This window comes from Acartia tonsa, chromosome 11 (genome assembly GCF_053477335.1).
Source record: "Acartia tonsa isolate MP-2025a chromosome 11, ASM5347733v1, whole genome shotgun sequence".
Taxonomy (NCBI): domain Eukaryota; kingdom Metazoa; phylum Arthropoda; class Copepoda; order Calanoida; family Acartiidae; genus Acartia; species Acartia tonsa.
Genome location: NC_137270.1, coordinates 29,214,153 through 29,230,742, shown reverse-complemented (window position 1 = coordinate 29,230,742; position 16,590 = coordinate 29,214,153). Strand labels below are relative to the sequence as shown.

The following is a 16,590-nucleotide window of genomic DNA, read 5'->3' as shown; positions in this document are numbered from 1 at the left end:
ATATTTTAAGTCTTGTAAAATTACTAGAGATTAAAGGACAGCTATCTGTAGGCGTTTGGAGCTTTAGGGACTGAAACGCACGACACAAATGCAATTGAGAACCTTGTGTACAAGCAATTGCAACTAGATGACACTCTAGAGGCCCTAGAGAATGCTAGTATATTTGTGGCCATTGGTCGCGGCCCTAGGGGGACACTCGCACCGGTTGACACTCCAGAGGCCCTGGAGCATACCGGAACATGGGAACCTCTATAGTTGTACCTCTCTTTAAGGATGCTTGATAAGAAATATTAAGTTGTATAATACATGCTAAATTAGATTTTGGGACACTGATTAGTACAGCTCTGTAGCTTAATAGCTTGGATTCTAGGAGTAAGGGTACGGTAGCGCATCAAGTTGTACTTGTATAAGCCGGCTATGCAGTTTACTCTGAGTTTCTATTGTTATAAGAAAAGCTAAATACATCTGGTAGCTTGCTAGAGTTTAATTAAGCATTGGATAAATCTTTATTTATTTATTCTTGGAAAATCTAGCTTTATTTAATATTCTCACAAATTACAGCTTATAAGTACTTCATAACATAATTTTAATCTAAGTTTAAAGTATTGAATTGAACTGCTTTTTCTTTGGCAAAGTTGAATTGTTTATCACATCTATCACTTGAATCAATTTAGCCTAACCAGCTAAATGTTGTAAATTTTGACAATATTGCGTTTAACTTATTCGGTTTGGTAGCTAAGTTTATGCTTTGTCATATGAGTTGGAGATTGGCTTCAACTTGGTTGGTATTCTCTTCTTGTTCTGAAACTTGGCACGTTTTATTAGAATTGGGAGAAAACATATCATTTGGTGCAACATCGGGTTGTTCAATATTTTTTTTTGGTGTAAAGGGGGGTGCATATTAGTTTGTTTTTTACATCAAAAAAAAAAAACTAAAGCTGAACAGGTTTTACATTATAAAGAGATGCAGAAGGGTTAAAGTGCAAGTGCAAAGTAATATAACTAAAAAGTGAAGTGCAAAGTAATATAACTAAAAAGTGAAGTGCAAATTCTTACATATATATTTTTTTCAATAGTGAATAGTGTATTAGAAAATTGGTGAGAATATCTTAAAGTGAAGTTTATACATATATTTTTTTTCAATAGTGAATAGTGTATTAGAAAATTGGTGAGAATATCTTAAAGTGAAGTTTATACATATATTTTTTTTTCAATAGTTTACAAGAAAATTGGTAAGAATATTTTAAAGTGCAAATTTTTCAGGTATATTCTTTTTGCATTATTGTACTAGAAAATTGGTAAGAATATTTCTAAAGTACAATTTTTCCAGGTATATTATTTTTGCATTATTGTACTAGAAAATTGGTAAGAATATTTCTAAAGTACAATTTTTCCAGGTACATTATTTTTGCATTATTGTACTAGAAAATTGGTAAGAATGTTTCTAAAGTACAATTTTTATAGATATATTCTTTTTGCATTATTGTACCAGACAGTTGGTAAGAATATTTTAAAAAAGGAGTGTAGATAGATTCTTTTTGCATTACTGTACCAAAATAAATTTTTGGGAGGAATCTTCTAATAAGTTTTATATCAATTAGAATAATTTTATATTTCCACTTTTAAGTCCGCAAGTTTTGAGATAGATTCTTTTTGCATTACTGTACCAAAAAAAATTTTGGGAGGAATCTTATAAAAAGTTCTGATATCAGTTAGAGTAATTTTACATTTGTATATTAAGTCCGCGGCGAATTTTAAGTAAAGGGTTCTTTTTGCATTATTGTACCAAAGAAAATTGGGAGGAATCCTTTAAGAAGTTTTATATCAACTAGATTAGCTTCTTTAATAAGCTTTAATAAGAAGTTTTATATCAGTTAGACTAACTTCTATAATTGTATATCAAGTATTAAAATTTAGTATCTCAAGTTTTAATTGAAAGAAATTTTAGCCAGCAAAATTCATTTTTATATTTGTATCTCAAGTTTAATAATTTCATTAACATCTATATTTTTCATTACTTTATTAATTTTTGATCCCACAATTTTTAAACCAATAGTGGTTTTAGTCAGTCATATTTTAACATCTATTAAGGATCTTTTTATACTTATTCAAAATGAAATCACTAAGAAAACGTAGTAAGAGTAGGGAAAAATATATTGACTATTTGAGAAATATGTCAAATCTTATTAAGTCCGACGGACAAGGAGACTTAGAAAGTTTACCAATCTCATCTCAGGATTTAGTAGAAGATGAAACTAGCCCTGAGTTTAATATTACTGAAAGAGTTATGTCTAGAAATGCAGAAGACATAGACTTAGTAAATGATATGAATGATACTGTTGAGATACTAAAACAAGAAATTAAGTTTAATAATACTATTGATAATAACTTAGGCCGTATATTGCTTGAATTAACTGCTCAAATAAATGATTTGAATAAGAAAACAAATCTACCTAAAGGTAAATCAGTAAATAAACTGTTAATGATTTTAATGAACATTTAAAGGACTTAGAAACTAGTATTAATGATAATGTCAATAGGAGAGTGGGTAAGATTAAAGACTTAGTAGAACAACGTGTTAATGAGGCCTTACAGAAACATGTTAGAGAAAAAGCTTTTAGTAACTATATCAATCATGCTGAAACAATTTACCCCCCAAGTTTTGATTGCAGTTCTATTTCAGTTATTTCTGATGAAAAGCTAGGTCTAATCAATCACACTTTTCCTACTAGACATAAATTTAGCGGTTTTGGCACTCCTTCCGTTGTAGAATTTTTGAGAAATATGAATGCGGCACAAGCTCAATGTAAATTATCTGAGCATACATTTAAAGAAACACTCCTAAGATACACAACAGGAGAAGTATATGATAGTGTAGCTACAATGGTAGATGGAAAAATACCACTTTTAGAAATATATAACGCGTTATTGACTAAATATGATACAAGATTAAGGCCTGAGCATGCCCAATTGGAACTTGAGAATTTTGTTTTGCCTAAGGATCCTACATTTAATAAAGTTGTTAGTAAAATTTTGGCTCTATGTCAAAGAGCTTGTTTAGAACATGAAGAGCCTGCTAGGACTCAAATTTATAATTTAACTGCTATTGGATACTTATTAAAAAATTTACCCGATGGATCAATAAATGACGGGGTAAAGATTAGAGCTGATTTAGTTACAGAGTTAGGTAGTTTCCCAACATTTTCTGAATAAGTACAAGCACTTAGAAAGTATGCTGGTGCTATTGATTTAAACTACAAAAGAGATAACAACAGAAAAAGGTATAATAGGGTTGAGAAGTCAAAAGTAAGTGATATCCCTGCACCTATATTTTCTGCAAGAAACAATATGCATGCAAAAATATCTAAGATCAATCACAAGCAGAATTGTTAGGGAATGGAAATTATCACAACTTTAATTCTCAGTCTTTTAACAATATAAGCCCGGCCGGCACTATATATAATAATGATAGTCAGCAAAGATATAAAGATTATTATTATAGAGATAACATAAAATAAAATCCTAATCATATTCCTTTAAGAGATAGCTCTGAAATAAAATAGCAGAAATAATGATAAGAATACTAACAGTAAAGATTATGGAAACCATATTAAAGTAAATGGTAGATTAAAATATAATTTATGTGGTAAAGGCACCCACACTAGCAGTAAAGTTTGTTATGAAACAAAAAATAATGAAAGAATTATAAAATTTACGGCCCCAATTTCTGAACCTTGTCTTGTCTGTAAAAATGAGATTGGTAAAACTTTATTTCATCCATCTTACAGGTGTTTTATAAGGCCAGTTGCAAAACAACTTAAAATGCAGGGTAGATGGAAATATCCTAATGCTGAAGAGTGGTGGCAACTTAGTAAGCAATTAGGGAGTAACTTAGCATAAAAGATATCTAGATTTAAAAAACAAATCTTTTCAAAACCCACCCTCTGGGGAGCTGAAAAGTGTAAATATTTCTGTAGATATAGGACAAAAAATATATATATACCATGTAAATTTTCCTTTAAAGATTCGAAATCTAAACAAACCACAGGCATGTATGATACAGGAACTGACACCTGTATAATGAGATTCTCATATTTTTTCTAAGACTTTGTTCTGAATAAAGTAAACAAAATATCTTGTCTTAAATAAAAAGAAAGTAATAATGAAGTATCTGGTATAACAAATAGAAATATTGATGTTATTGGCTCAGTTTATATGTCCATGTTTTTTTTTACGAGAGGGCCAGTACTTAGTATAGAATTTTTATAGTTGATTAATTTGATCAATTTCTAACTGAATCACCTTTATTATTGCATCAAGAATGCAAACATTATTTGGTCTTATACTAATGCCTAGTAGTCTAGAAAATACTATTAAAGTAATTCAACGTAATAAATATGGGAATAGGATAATAAACAGTCCATATGCTACAGATATTTTGGTAATTTAAATGCTTCTGTATTTTCAAAATCAAATCATTAGTTTTACAATATAAAGTTCTATATGATGATATGGATAGACTAAAAATAATAGCAACTTTAGTAAAAATTTATAACAATATCAGTATGTAGTAAATGCCTTAGTTGAAAATTTAAGTAATAAAACTTTTTCTTGGGTAATTAAAGCAATAATTGATTTATTTAATAAGCAATACACATTGTATCTTAGTAAAGATAATTCAAAACACATTAAACGATAAATGAAAAGGCTTAAAACAGATAAAGTATCTATTATATCAAAAAGTAAATTAATCGATGTTAAAAAGAGGTTTCAGTTAAAAATATTGTCATAAATGAACCTCTAGTTTTCAAAGAAAAGTTAAAGATAAAATCTAAATGTTATAAGGTTGATATTAGCTTTTCAAATCATTCGCCAGATCTATTAGATTATACAGCAATAAATGTTAATGTAAATGATCCAAAGGTCAGTTTAACAGATAAACATTAAATAAAAAGTAATACCAAACTATGAACTTAAAAAAAATTATTATGATGTTGAACATTCAGTTCAATTTGGATTCTAAATTAATTGGAATCATATTATGATATCCCATCATCAATTAAATTGAAATTTAACGATTTTTGGAACCATTGGCCAAGTCCTTGCCATATTTATAGTAGCTTTTTGATCATTCTATTCTAGCCTTTGAAAATAAACAATTAATACTGTAATATATAAAAAAGTATACATTTCTAAGCTTGGAAGTATTCATAAATACTCTCACATACATAGTATATCAAAAAAATTAAACATGGAAATGTATCACCTTAAAATGGAAATTGAAACTATATGTAACTATTTGACTGACCTTATTTTACAAAGGAAAAAACTACCAAGGCAACAGGCCCAATATTTTAGAGATACCTTAAATATAGCAATGAGACTTAATGGTATCTATCCTGAATTTGAAGATAGAGAATATATTTTTAATTTTGATGAAAATTCAATTCCTTTTTGGGTTACTACCAGCGCTTATCAAAGTCATATTGAAAAATCTTCTTTACTATTCAAATCTTTTCAAAAAACTCAAATGACAATTATTTTAAAGCCCAATAAAGTATTATTAATAAAACGAAATAGAGAGAGCGTACTTTATGAAAATTCATTATCTACTAAAGTACATGATAATAAGCCCTTTCCTACAAATTTATTGAAAAAACGATACAAAATAACCTAAATTTACTCAATAATAATAGGGTATCAACAATAATCTAAAAACTATATAAATACTATTTATATGTTTGGAGCAAATGTTGCAGCTCTAAAATTGTGCAACAAAATTTGAGAACATTTGTATTGAACTATTAGAGAACATATTATGTACAAACATATTTTAGATACTGAGCATAATGGCAATAAGTATAATACGAAATTATTATTATTACTAATGACAGGCCAGTATACATATCAATTGACCAATGATAGGCCAGCTTGAAGTAATTTTATAATGACTGTAAAAGGTTTCTAGAGTTATTATTATTATTACCAATGGTAGGCCAGTATACATATCAATTGACCAATGATAGGCCAGTATGAAGTAATTTTATAATGACTGTGAAAGGTTTCTAAAGTTATTATCTTTATTACCAATGGTAGGTCAGTATACATATCAATTGACCAATGATAGGGCAGTATAAAGCAATTTTCATAATGACTATAAAAAGTTTCTAATTATTGTCTTATTTTATATGCAATTTTAGGGTTATTACAAGCCACTAGAAAAATAGTAACTTCTTATGAACTACTTTAGCCTGTGACAATAAATGTCTTTATTATCTGTATAATTAAGATGTCTAAGACAGTCATACTAAAATTAGTAATTAGGATTGTTAAGCTAGAATATAACCAGACAAATTTAGGTTTAGTTTTCATAAAGTTTGAAAATAATCCAACGAATTTTCTAAGTCGCGTTTTTCAAGTTAGTAAACCTGACATTGCTCATATTAAATAGCCATATATTGTTAAAAGATTCTTTAAATGACTACAGGTCTAAACAAATTATAATGACTGGAAAAGAGTGACGTGTATGGGTAGAAAATAATTTGCCATTTATTGAGATTGACAGATCAAAATTGACAGAAAAACAGTTCCCAGTTCCAAGTAAAATCGTAAATAATGAAAAACAATAGAAAGTAATGTAGTAGATAAGAGACAAAGAAAATAAAATTTAACAATTTTCTAGTTAATTATAAAATTAGTAGTTTAAAAGCAACTAGCGGCTTTACCACTAGCCTCTAGGGGCCTTGTCCTAAATAGTTTGATAGACATAATTCTTTGCATTTTAGAATTTCGGGGGGGCTTCAACTTTTTTAAATTTTAGTTTAAAAGAAAAATAGCTCAAAACCATCACAGGACCATTAGGTTTATTCCCTGAAGAAAAGAGCCCAATCGGTTCAGTAATTACTGAGATCTTAATTTTTAGACAGACAGACAGACATCGTTCTACTTTCTACATAGATGGAAAATATAATAAGAAATGAATTAGATTCTTAAATTTTTGGGTTAGCATTTCTTAAAGAATTTAGCTGAACATAATGCTAGAACAGTATTTAATTCCAGAATTGATATGCCTGATAGTATTTTGGATAAATATCTAGCTATGGTTTATACATCTGTAAACCATGGCGGTCCTAAGAAAATGATTGACAATTTAATAAATTACTGTAATTCAAACTTACAGAAATTGCGTCATAAATATGCAAGTATATGTGTAGCATGTATGTTTTTATAAAGGCAAAAAGTTAATGGTTTTCCCACAAACAGCTAGAGTTCTGAAATAGATACACATGGATTTTACTAAAAGTTTAGGAACAGCAAATAACGCTGGTTTACTTCGCGCAAATAAAACAATCAAATTATTAGCACTTTTGGGTTGTCAATTTATTTATTTATCAAATTTCTTTAAAATGTCTAATTGAACAGCAGAGAGATACGTGGGGCTAGTTAAGTAAATAATGAAAAAGATATTAGCTAATCAACCTAATTTAAATTGGACACTTTTTTTTACCATCTATAGGCGCTCAATTACATAACTATAATCGTATAACAAAGACAGGTTTTACACTTAATCAATTAGTATTGAGTCACATTTTAGTAAATGATTTTATATTAACCTTTAGTACCAAAATTTTATCCTATAATTTCTCGCCGTGTATAATTCTTTGAAACAATAATTAAGCTTGACAAAAAGTTTGGAAGCTACGAGAAAATTTATTATAAAACAAAGGCCAATAGAAATAAAATCACTAGAGCGTTTCAAGTAGGAGATGTAATTTTGTAGAAGATATGAGTAAAATTTTATGTAGTACACAACCACTTAAAACATATTATCATTCTCTGTTTTTTTTTGTTATTGTAAAATTAAATCCAGCCTCTGCCTGGATATCACGAATTAACTATTATCAGTCCATTTAATCTTTTAAAAAAATATACCTCTTTCTAATTAATTCAAAATTTACTTTCTTCTGTAAGGACTGAAGAAACACCAAAACAAATAACATTTGACATTCAAACAGACGAGCAAAAGTATAGATTAGATTCATTACTTTAAAGTCTTATTTAATCAAATTTTTGTCTAAAGTTCTTTAGTTTTATAATTTTAAGTAATGATAAAGGCCTTAATTTATGCAGTAAGTAAATAAAAATACACTATATGCTATCTAAAATATTTAGTTCCATTAAAATAGGATAAAATTAAAATTTTTGTTGCTCATTCTATTTGTGATATCTCTAGTAGACACAAACCAGAAATGTAAATGACAAGTGTCAATTTCTTGTTTTAAAATTCCTTTAAAATTGCTTCATGCTTTAAATATAATTATTTAACCCACACGAGCAACAACATAATAGTGCAACAAATATTTTTGACTCAAAATAAATTTAAAAAACTCAATCATGAAGAATCTTATATTTTTAGCTACTTTTATAACCTTTTCATATTCGGAAGAGGTAATAGAGTTTTTCTATCATGAAAAATAAACCGTGATAAATATTTAGACTCAACTAAATCAGTCATTAAGATCGTTTTTGACTACAACCAAAATATGAAGGATGTAAACACACTCTTCCGAACATCTTTTAATGATTTAAAAACTGAACTAAATACTAATAATGCTGAAATTGAAGCAAAAGGTTCAAATATAGCTATTAGTCTGAATAAATTTCTTGTACTTACAAATAGATATGATCAATTATCAAAAGAAATTGATATAATAATTTCGCATATGACAGCTCTAGATCAACAAATTAACTCAGATTTCGAAGTAAATTATATAATAGATGAAAATAAACAGTCTTTCCATTTAGACAATTTTAAAAAAAGCATCAACAATTTCTAAAAGAAGCTTTTGAACCTATACCTTCGATAACTGAAGCAATGAAAAAAGATAATGCTTTTATTAGAGGGGTAGATCTTACATTTAATAATCTCTATATTCCTGCAAGAATTTTAATAAGTTTTCTGGAAAATTGGATAGTAACTTTCAAATATTGTTTCCAAGGGGTTGTAACAAATGATCTTAGAAGAAAATTGACTCCTGAAAATAAACAGCCTGACTTAGTAAATATCAATTTTATAGGATCAGGTCTGGTTGATAGTAAACCAACATTTTATTTAGAATTGAATATTTTATCAAACAAAATTAAATATAATTCTTTGATTGCTATTTCATACTCGGGGATTTCTTTAGATTCTTATTATTACTACAATACAGAAAACCAAAAGATTGCTAAATTTATCACAGAAGATGAAAACAATTGGGACTAAATGAAGCTATAACTTTTTGTTTAAAACATATAAATGATAAGAAATGATAAATGACCTTATTATTCAATATTGTCCTTTTATTAGCAATACAAAATTATTTCAAATTACAAACAAGGGAATTTTGCTTTTTAAACATGATGATAAAATAGGTAAAGCATTTGTGATAGGGCTTCAAAAGGATTTAAATAGTTCAAATTACCCGGTACATATTATGTTTAATGGGAAATTGGAATTTAATCTACCTCACAAAGGAGATGTGGTAATAAAAATACAATCTAATTTTAAAGTAATTTCTTCCTCGTTAACATCTGATCAAAGACATCTATTGGAATTAAAAGTTAATGATACCAGAAGTAATCTGGAACAAGCTACAATTATTAAACATATAAGTAACTACTTCAGAAATTCATATTATCAGATATTCATTAATATTTTTGTGTTTACCTCAATAGCGTTTTTGGGAGTTGGATCCAAGGAATTATATGAAAAAATTAAAGCACATTACAAGCCTCGAAATAGCTCTAAAAAACTTATAATAAACAGATTGGAAACAATACCTTTAAGATCTAGAAGTAGACGTTAAAATTTAAGCAATGTTATAGTTGAAAAGTAGTTCTGGGTATCAGTTTTAAAAGTAAATTTTACAATATTTTTTTGGGGGGGTTGACAACTTTTAGTTAAAACAATGTTTTAACCATTTGTTATTCTTCTTCCAGTAGAATCCTTCTTCCAGTCAATAACCTAAAAAGCAAATTATCTATTCTGAAATATAGAATATAATTTAAGAAATATACTAAATTTAAAAAAAAACCAGTTTGAATCAAAATAGGTAATCTAACAAGGTGAAAATATCTCATCCTTATGCATTTAAAATATCCAAAGTAAAGTGTATCTCATTCCAATGCATTTAAAATATTCAAAGTAAAGTGTATCTCATCCCTATACATGGAAACAACTGTTAATCTTAACTAGTTTTAAGCGTTTTCGGGTTTTCGATAAAAGTTTTCTTTCAGAAAATATTGAGTAACTTTAAAACTAATATCATATGTGTTTTCAACATTGTAATAGAATTTTAAAGACCGGGCTCGATTAAAGAGAAACTACAAATAAAAACTTTTCTTTGTTTCAATCATATTTTGGTTTTAATATATAAGGCGGAAAAATTATTTAAGCAGTTATGTTTAGAACTAACTTTTGTCGGTGAAACATAAAACTTTAAGTGATTAAAGAATGAAGAGATTTTCTGGTAGGCTTAATTTTATAATATCATTTGAATTTTCAATAAATTTTATAAGATAGAGTATATAGCTTACATTAGATAGGATTTTATGTTTTAGGAAGGAGTCTAGAACTAGATATATGTAATACAAAAGTATAGAACTATTGCCTTGAGTTTTATCATAATTTTTGCATAGTGAAAATTTTTGAAAGACTATTAAAATTCCTTTAATTTTTTCTCCTAATTAAAAGATTTTAGATTTACGTTTGAAATTGTAGATTCCTAAGTAAAATTAGAAAAATATTTTAATGTAATATTCCCTATGATCTTCAACAAATTAAAGAGCAATATAGGAAAGTTTATTTCATTTAAATTTAACAAAGCCAGTTTTTTATTTCCAAATATAATAACTGTTGAGTTTTAGTTGAAAACATAAAAAAAATTTATCTAAGTAATTATTAAAGTAAAATTTAAACTTTAAATAAATAGATATATATAGAGGACCTTTAAGCATCTTAATTAGACTCTTATATGTTGAGGCAATGAAAGTATAAATTCTAGTGTTTCTTTAAGCAGTACAATTTTGGAACCCAAGTATATTCCCTCTAAAAATGGCAAAAAGAATACCTAACAAAAAGAATGACATTATCTATAGGTTAAATACACCAGGTTGTAAAGACCTTTAGTTAAATAAAATTGTTCACATATCTCGAAAATGAAAATCAACTATATAATAATCATTAAATTGATTAGCTGTAGTAGAATATCTACACCTACTTAAGATTGAATACACCTAGGTTGTAAAGATCTTAACAAATGCTACAAGAAAGAGAGAGGACAATACTTTAAAAACTGAATTCTAGTGTAAGAGAAATATTAGTTTGAACTTAAATGCCTCCCCAAAAGAAAGTTTAATTAAGTTTATTGAAATAAGACTTTATATATTGAGTTTGTTAGATTAAGATTAGGTTAAGATATATTAGGATATAAAAAGGTAATTAAAATAGAATTGAAGTACAGAAAAAAGATTTTGAATAATTATAGCGGGAAAATTTTATCAAGAAGCAAGATTTTATAAACATATTTATCCAATTAGCAGGTTTAACTTAATTCTTTAATTATCTAGACTAAGACTTTTCCTATAAACAAAATGTATATTAAAAGATTATTACATAATTAACATTTTTTGTATGATTGGAATTTTAAATTTAAAAGGAACTTAAAATTTATATCGAAAGCTTGAACCGAAACATTTAGTTATAAGTTTTGCGTTAATTTAAAAAAAATAATAAGTTTTTACCACTGAGGAGGTTAAATATTTGTTAAGAAGAATCACGTTTTAAAAACAACACTGTACTTAAGTTAAGTTTGAATATTATTTACAAATTTTTGAAAGATTTAGTTTAAGTTTAAAACAAAAGGTTATTTACAATTTTTAAAGTATAAATTTGAGTAAAGAATATATAAGGTAGTTTATCAAAATTGAATTTTCTGAGGTAGAAAAAAAATATAGTTATTATTTAGGCCAAAAACTTTAAAACAAAACATTATTCATAAATTACATAGTAATTGAATTAGTTTATAATTTTATCACTGTTTTTATAAGAATTTGATGGAGGAATTTTGAAATTTTGAAATCTTTATTATACATGCCAAATTATATAAGAAAATAGAATAATAGGTATTTAAACTTTGAGATCTTAGTTTACTTAATATCACGAAAAGACACGAGGTAGTTTATTATGTTTGAATTATTGAGGTAGTTAAAAAAAATAATATTTATCACTTAAGCCAGAAACTTTAAACCGAAATGTTTAGTTACAATTTATGAAGAATTTCTTTTGATTTAAAAAACTTTTTTTTTCACTAATTTTATGAGATTTTTGGTGGTGAAATTTAGAGTAGTTACAATTTATGAAGAATTTCTTTTGATTTAAGAAATTTTTTTTCACTAATTTTATGAGATTTTTGGTGGTGAAATTTAGAGAATTTTGAATTTGTATATTTTTATCACAATTTTTATCACAGATTAAGTCCAAAAGTTGAAAGTCCGAATAAAAAAAAGTCCGAAAGCAGAGTTTTTTTTACCAGTTATGTATATTGAAATTTAAAGAATTTTGAATTTGTATATCACAATTTTCATCACAGATTGAGTCCAAAAGTTGAAAGTCCGAAAAGGTGGGTCCGAAAGCAGTTTTTACCAGTTATGTATGTTGGGGTTTGGAACCATCTGAAACAAAATTAAAATTGATTAGCATTCATTTATTGTAATAAGGAAATAATTTTTTTAGTAAAAAAAACTTTAAGATGTGCAAACTAAAGAACTATAAACTTATAGTTAGAAATAACTCCTCTAATTCAAGGGGCAGGGATGAAGTTATAGTTAGAGCTTCCAATATAGATTTACGACTCATGGAAGAAGTTTTATTATGGCTTATTCAACAAACCCGATTAAGATTAATGCAGAAAATTAGTAACTTAAAGAATAAGGAAAAAAGTAAACATTGCATTAGAAAGAATAAGCAAACTGATGATTTAAATAAGTCATCAACATTTTTTGAATACATTGAAGTTAATATGCGTTTAGCTAAGCAAGTACAGAGGGCAATGCTTCTTAGCGTAGTTAAAACTTTAATGAAAAACTTTAAAAACTTAAAAACAATACTAGCTTTACCAAATAATTTGTTAGAAAATAATAGGTGAAAAGTTTAATTTTAAAATACTGTAAAACTTTTATAAAATTTGTAATTACACATATAGTAAGCTAGGTACTGTAGTTAAGATTTGTTTTATAAGGAAAACTTTTCTTACTCTATTCACGGGCAGCAAGAAAGGGTTTCTTGACTGTCCCAGTTCCGCAGATAGACGAGCCTATAAATAAAAATTTTTATTAGGTAGGAATTTATGTTTTAATATCTGAAAGTATATATGATCAGAAAAAAAGTCAGTATATATTATAGAAAGGGTACTTAAGATTTGAGGAGTTTAAAGTAAATTAGAAGGAAGTAAATTAAATCATTTGAATTAAAGAAGTTTAAATTACCAAAAACCTAGTATAAAATTTTAGTATATTAAAGTTACAGAAGCGAAGTAAAACTTAATGAATTAGGTAGCTAATAATTAGTTTAATACACCTATAAATAATTAGCAGGGATTCTATGCAATCGAATAAAAAAAAAATAGCCTACTGTATATCAAAGTTTATTTAAGTTTAGAATGACTTTTATGAAAGTAAAAATAATAATTTCTTTCAGAAGATATAAAAGCCTTATTTGATATACCTCTAGATTTATCTCAGGGGGTTGGGGCATCATTTCAATCGCCTGATTTGTCCGAGGGGGTTGTTGGTGATGGTGACGCAACTCTAGTTCTTGGCTCTCATCTCGTTCGGGATCTAAAATATAAAAAGACTTTTAACTAAACTATATTAAATGATTATTAAAGAATATTTACATCCCTGTAACATCACTTATAGCGAATATTGGGTTTTAAACAGCTGTCAATACCATAAACTAAATAAAAATCTAATTATAATCTATACTACTATACTCATATTTTTTATAATTGTCATTAACATATTAGAAAGGAGATAAAAAAAACTTTACCTGGTTGGGAAATATTTTGTCTTCTCTTCTTAAAACATAACCTCAATACCGCCGCCGTTCTAAAAAAAAATGACAGCTATAATTACTTCGGATGCTAGTATCAAAAAGCCTACCCGGGCTACAAAGCTATCTGTAGGCCTGGACTTTTATAGTCCTGGACTCATAAAGATTTTACCAAGAAATTGCGTCAAGATAGATTTGCGTTTCCAGATTAAAGCACCCGAAAGTCATTTTACTATGCTTAGGGAGAGATCAAGTTTAAGTTTAAAAAATATAATATGCACTGGTGGGATCATAGATCCTGATTATTTGGGTAATGTTTATTTCATACTTCATAACTTATCAGGGAAAACATATGTCATCCAAAAGGGTGAAAAAATAGGTCAAATGATATTTCTAAAAAGCTGCTATCCAAAAATATTAACCATACGCAGTTTTGGGGCTGAAAATGCAAATAAGCAAATGTCAGAATTAAAATATTTAAGAGAGGAAAGAGGAGAAAGGGGATTTGGTTCTAGTAATGAAATAGAGGGGGAGAATAAAATAATAAACTTACCCGAGAGCCAAAAGTCCAAGGGCAACAGCACCAAGAAATAACTTATCGGTCGTAGCCTCATCGCGTTCTTCTTGCAGAAGGGAATTGAGAATTGTTTTAATTTTATTTAAGATAATCTGGGAACTTCCATCCGGGATACTCATTGTTGTAAAAAAAATCTGAAATTAAAATTTTTTATAGTAATAGGTAAGTAAATCTAAACTCAATAATTATAGGTATTAATTTATCTATTGACATTATTAGTAAAGATATATAGGTAAGCATAATCCATACTGATGTTTGTGTTTATTAGTTTAAGCATTGATAATATTAGTAGAGAGATAATAGTGTTTAAAGAACATTTTTTTTGGGATAATGTACAACTGTATAATAGGGGGATTCGCCTTGTTAAAACATAGGTTGGCAATTTTTTTATAGTTCTTACAGGGCTTAATTGTTTTGTTGATACTACTGTAAAAAAAACTTATTAGCAGTTGGTACTTTTCAGTTACACAAGAGATGAAAATTCTAAACTGTAATAGAAAGTATGAACTTAGTTTATCTCAAGAACAATAGGAAACACTAAGTAAACTTTAAATTGAAAAAGATTTTTGCAGATTATTCACAACAGAGTCAGGAGGGATAGTTGACAAATTGGGGCCAAAATTAGTAGTATTAAAATATTTGGTAGGATCAAGGTTTTTCTGGGTAGCACGATGAACTCTTGAGTTAGCCGTTTGACTCTGCTGGGAACGCCGTTTAATCTTTTTAGTACACTTTTGACCTACGAATAAAAAATCAATTAACAACAAAAATAATAAGTTTTTCTTTTAAATTTAACCGTTCTAGTAAATACGCAATAGAAATTAAGAATGCCGCTGATAATTATGAAGTTTGAAAAATGAAAATCGCGAAACCTATACACGAAGACGACATTATGAATAAGGAAATTTAATTAAAGTAAAAGAAAATATAACAAAAGCAAAATAAACCAAATTAAAGTCTAAAAATAATATCTATTGGTTTAATTTTAATTTTTATCTTATTCTCACAATTTTTTGGACACACGCTATCAATGTTGGCCATTTTAAAAATTGAAATTTGATCTTTTTGATAATAGTATCATAAATATATATAATCTATATAGACTAACAGACTATAAAATCGTTCGCACCCAATAAAAAAGTCTGCAAATTAATTTCATAAAATAGCATAAAATAAAATCTTACCCAATGCAAGCAAAGCAAGTAATATTAGGATAAGAAATAGGGCCACTAGAATTGTACCACCAATAACCAAAATGGAGAAATAACCTGGGCTATAAAAAAAATACATTTTATTAAAAATGATAGGTAAACAATTTTTTTTCTTTTAAAATTTACCTGCTGATTATTTCATAAATTGACTGATAGGAATTCTTGGCAGCCAAACCATAATCACGGTGGATAGATTTGTTATAGGCAGGACTCGGTTTTGGGGTAAAACTGGGAATATTTGGTAAACTATAAGTTTTTGTAGAAAAGTTTCCAACCTGGGTTTGAGAACCAGATTTAAGTTTTCGCTTATTTGTAACTTTACCACTGAGTTTAGGAGAAGGTATTTTAGTGGTAGGAACTTTTGGTAGATAAGTGGTTAGAGGATCCAATTTCACTTCTTTAAAAGGAGTTGAAACCACTTCTTGGGTCCTAAAATTTTTTCGAATTTCAGGCTCAGAAAGTTCCTCAGAATCTGCCTCCAAGACCCGGAGAGAGGAGGAGGTGGAGGTAGACATAGAGATAATTGAGAGACCGGAACCTGAAGTTATCATCGTGGTGGACGGAGATGAGACCACTCTTGATGATGGAGGCGAAGTTGTGGGCGTTGGCAACGGAGAAGACAGCGTTGCTACATCAGATTCTAAAGTGGTTGCTGAGGATAAGGGTGACCCTACTGAAAGCAAAGAAGCTGATGAGGTTGGTGAGAATAC

The 16,590-nt window shown here is 27.8% G+C and overlaps 2 protein-coding genes across 3 annotated transcripts in view; both read right to left on the bottom strand.

Moving 5' to 3' along the window:
• LOC145331228 (uncharacterized) overlaps window positions 1-16,590 on the bottom strand; it is a 34,124-nt gene that overhangs the window by 5,183 nt on the left and 12,351 nt on the right. The gene's annotated exons all lie outside the window — the stretch shown is intronic.
• On the bottom strand, window positions 12,466-15,079 carry LOC145332122 (uncharacterized). Of its 2 annotated transcripts, XM_080177067.1 has the most exons (5): window positions 14,646-15,079; window positions 14,090-14,148; window positions 13,766-13,878; window positions 13,296-13,355; window positions 12,466-12,714 (listed from the first exon to the last, which is right to left on the bottom strand). In XM_080177067.1, exons 1-5 carry the CDS (start codon window positions 14,786-14,788, stop codon window positions 12,682-12,684), a joined length of 408 nt encoding a protein of 135 aa, XP_080033193.1. In that variant the 5' UTR covers window positions 14,789-15,079; the 3' UTR covers window positions 12,466-12,681. The 2 variants fall into 2 exon arrangements, with proteins under 2 accessions (XP_080033193.1, XP_080033191.1); XM_080177065.1 differs by lacking the exon at window positions 12,466-12,714 and having other exon boundaries at window positions 13,071-13,355.

What these genes read in the sequence shown, in the direction of transcription:
- LOC145332122 (XM_080177065.1), bottom strand. Translation starts at nt 14,788, where the DNA reads ATGAGTATCCCGGATGGAAGTTCCCAGATTATCTTAAATAAAATTAAA. An exon ending in ACAAAATATTTCCCAACCAG is followed by an intron (nt 13,879 to 14,089) that starts GTAAAGTTTTTT and finishes TTTATATTTTAG; the next exon opens with ATCCCGAACGAGATGAGAGC. An exon ending in CCCCTGAGATAAATCTAGAG is followed by an intron (nt 13,356 to 13,765) that starts GTATATCAAATA and finishes TTTTATTTATAG; the next exon opens with GCTCGTCTATCTGCGGAACT.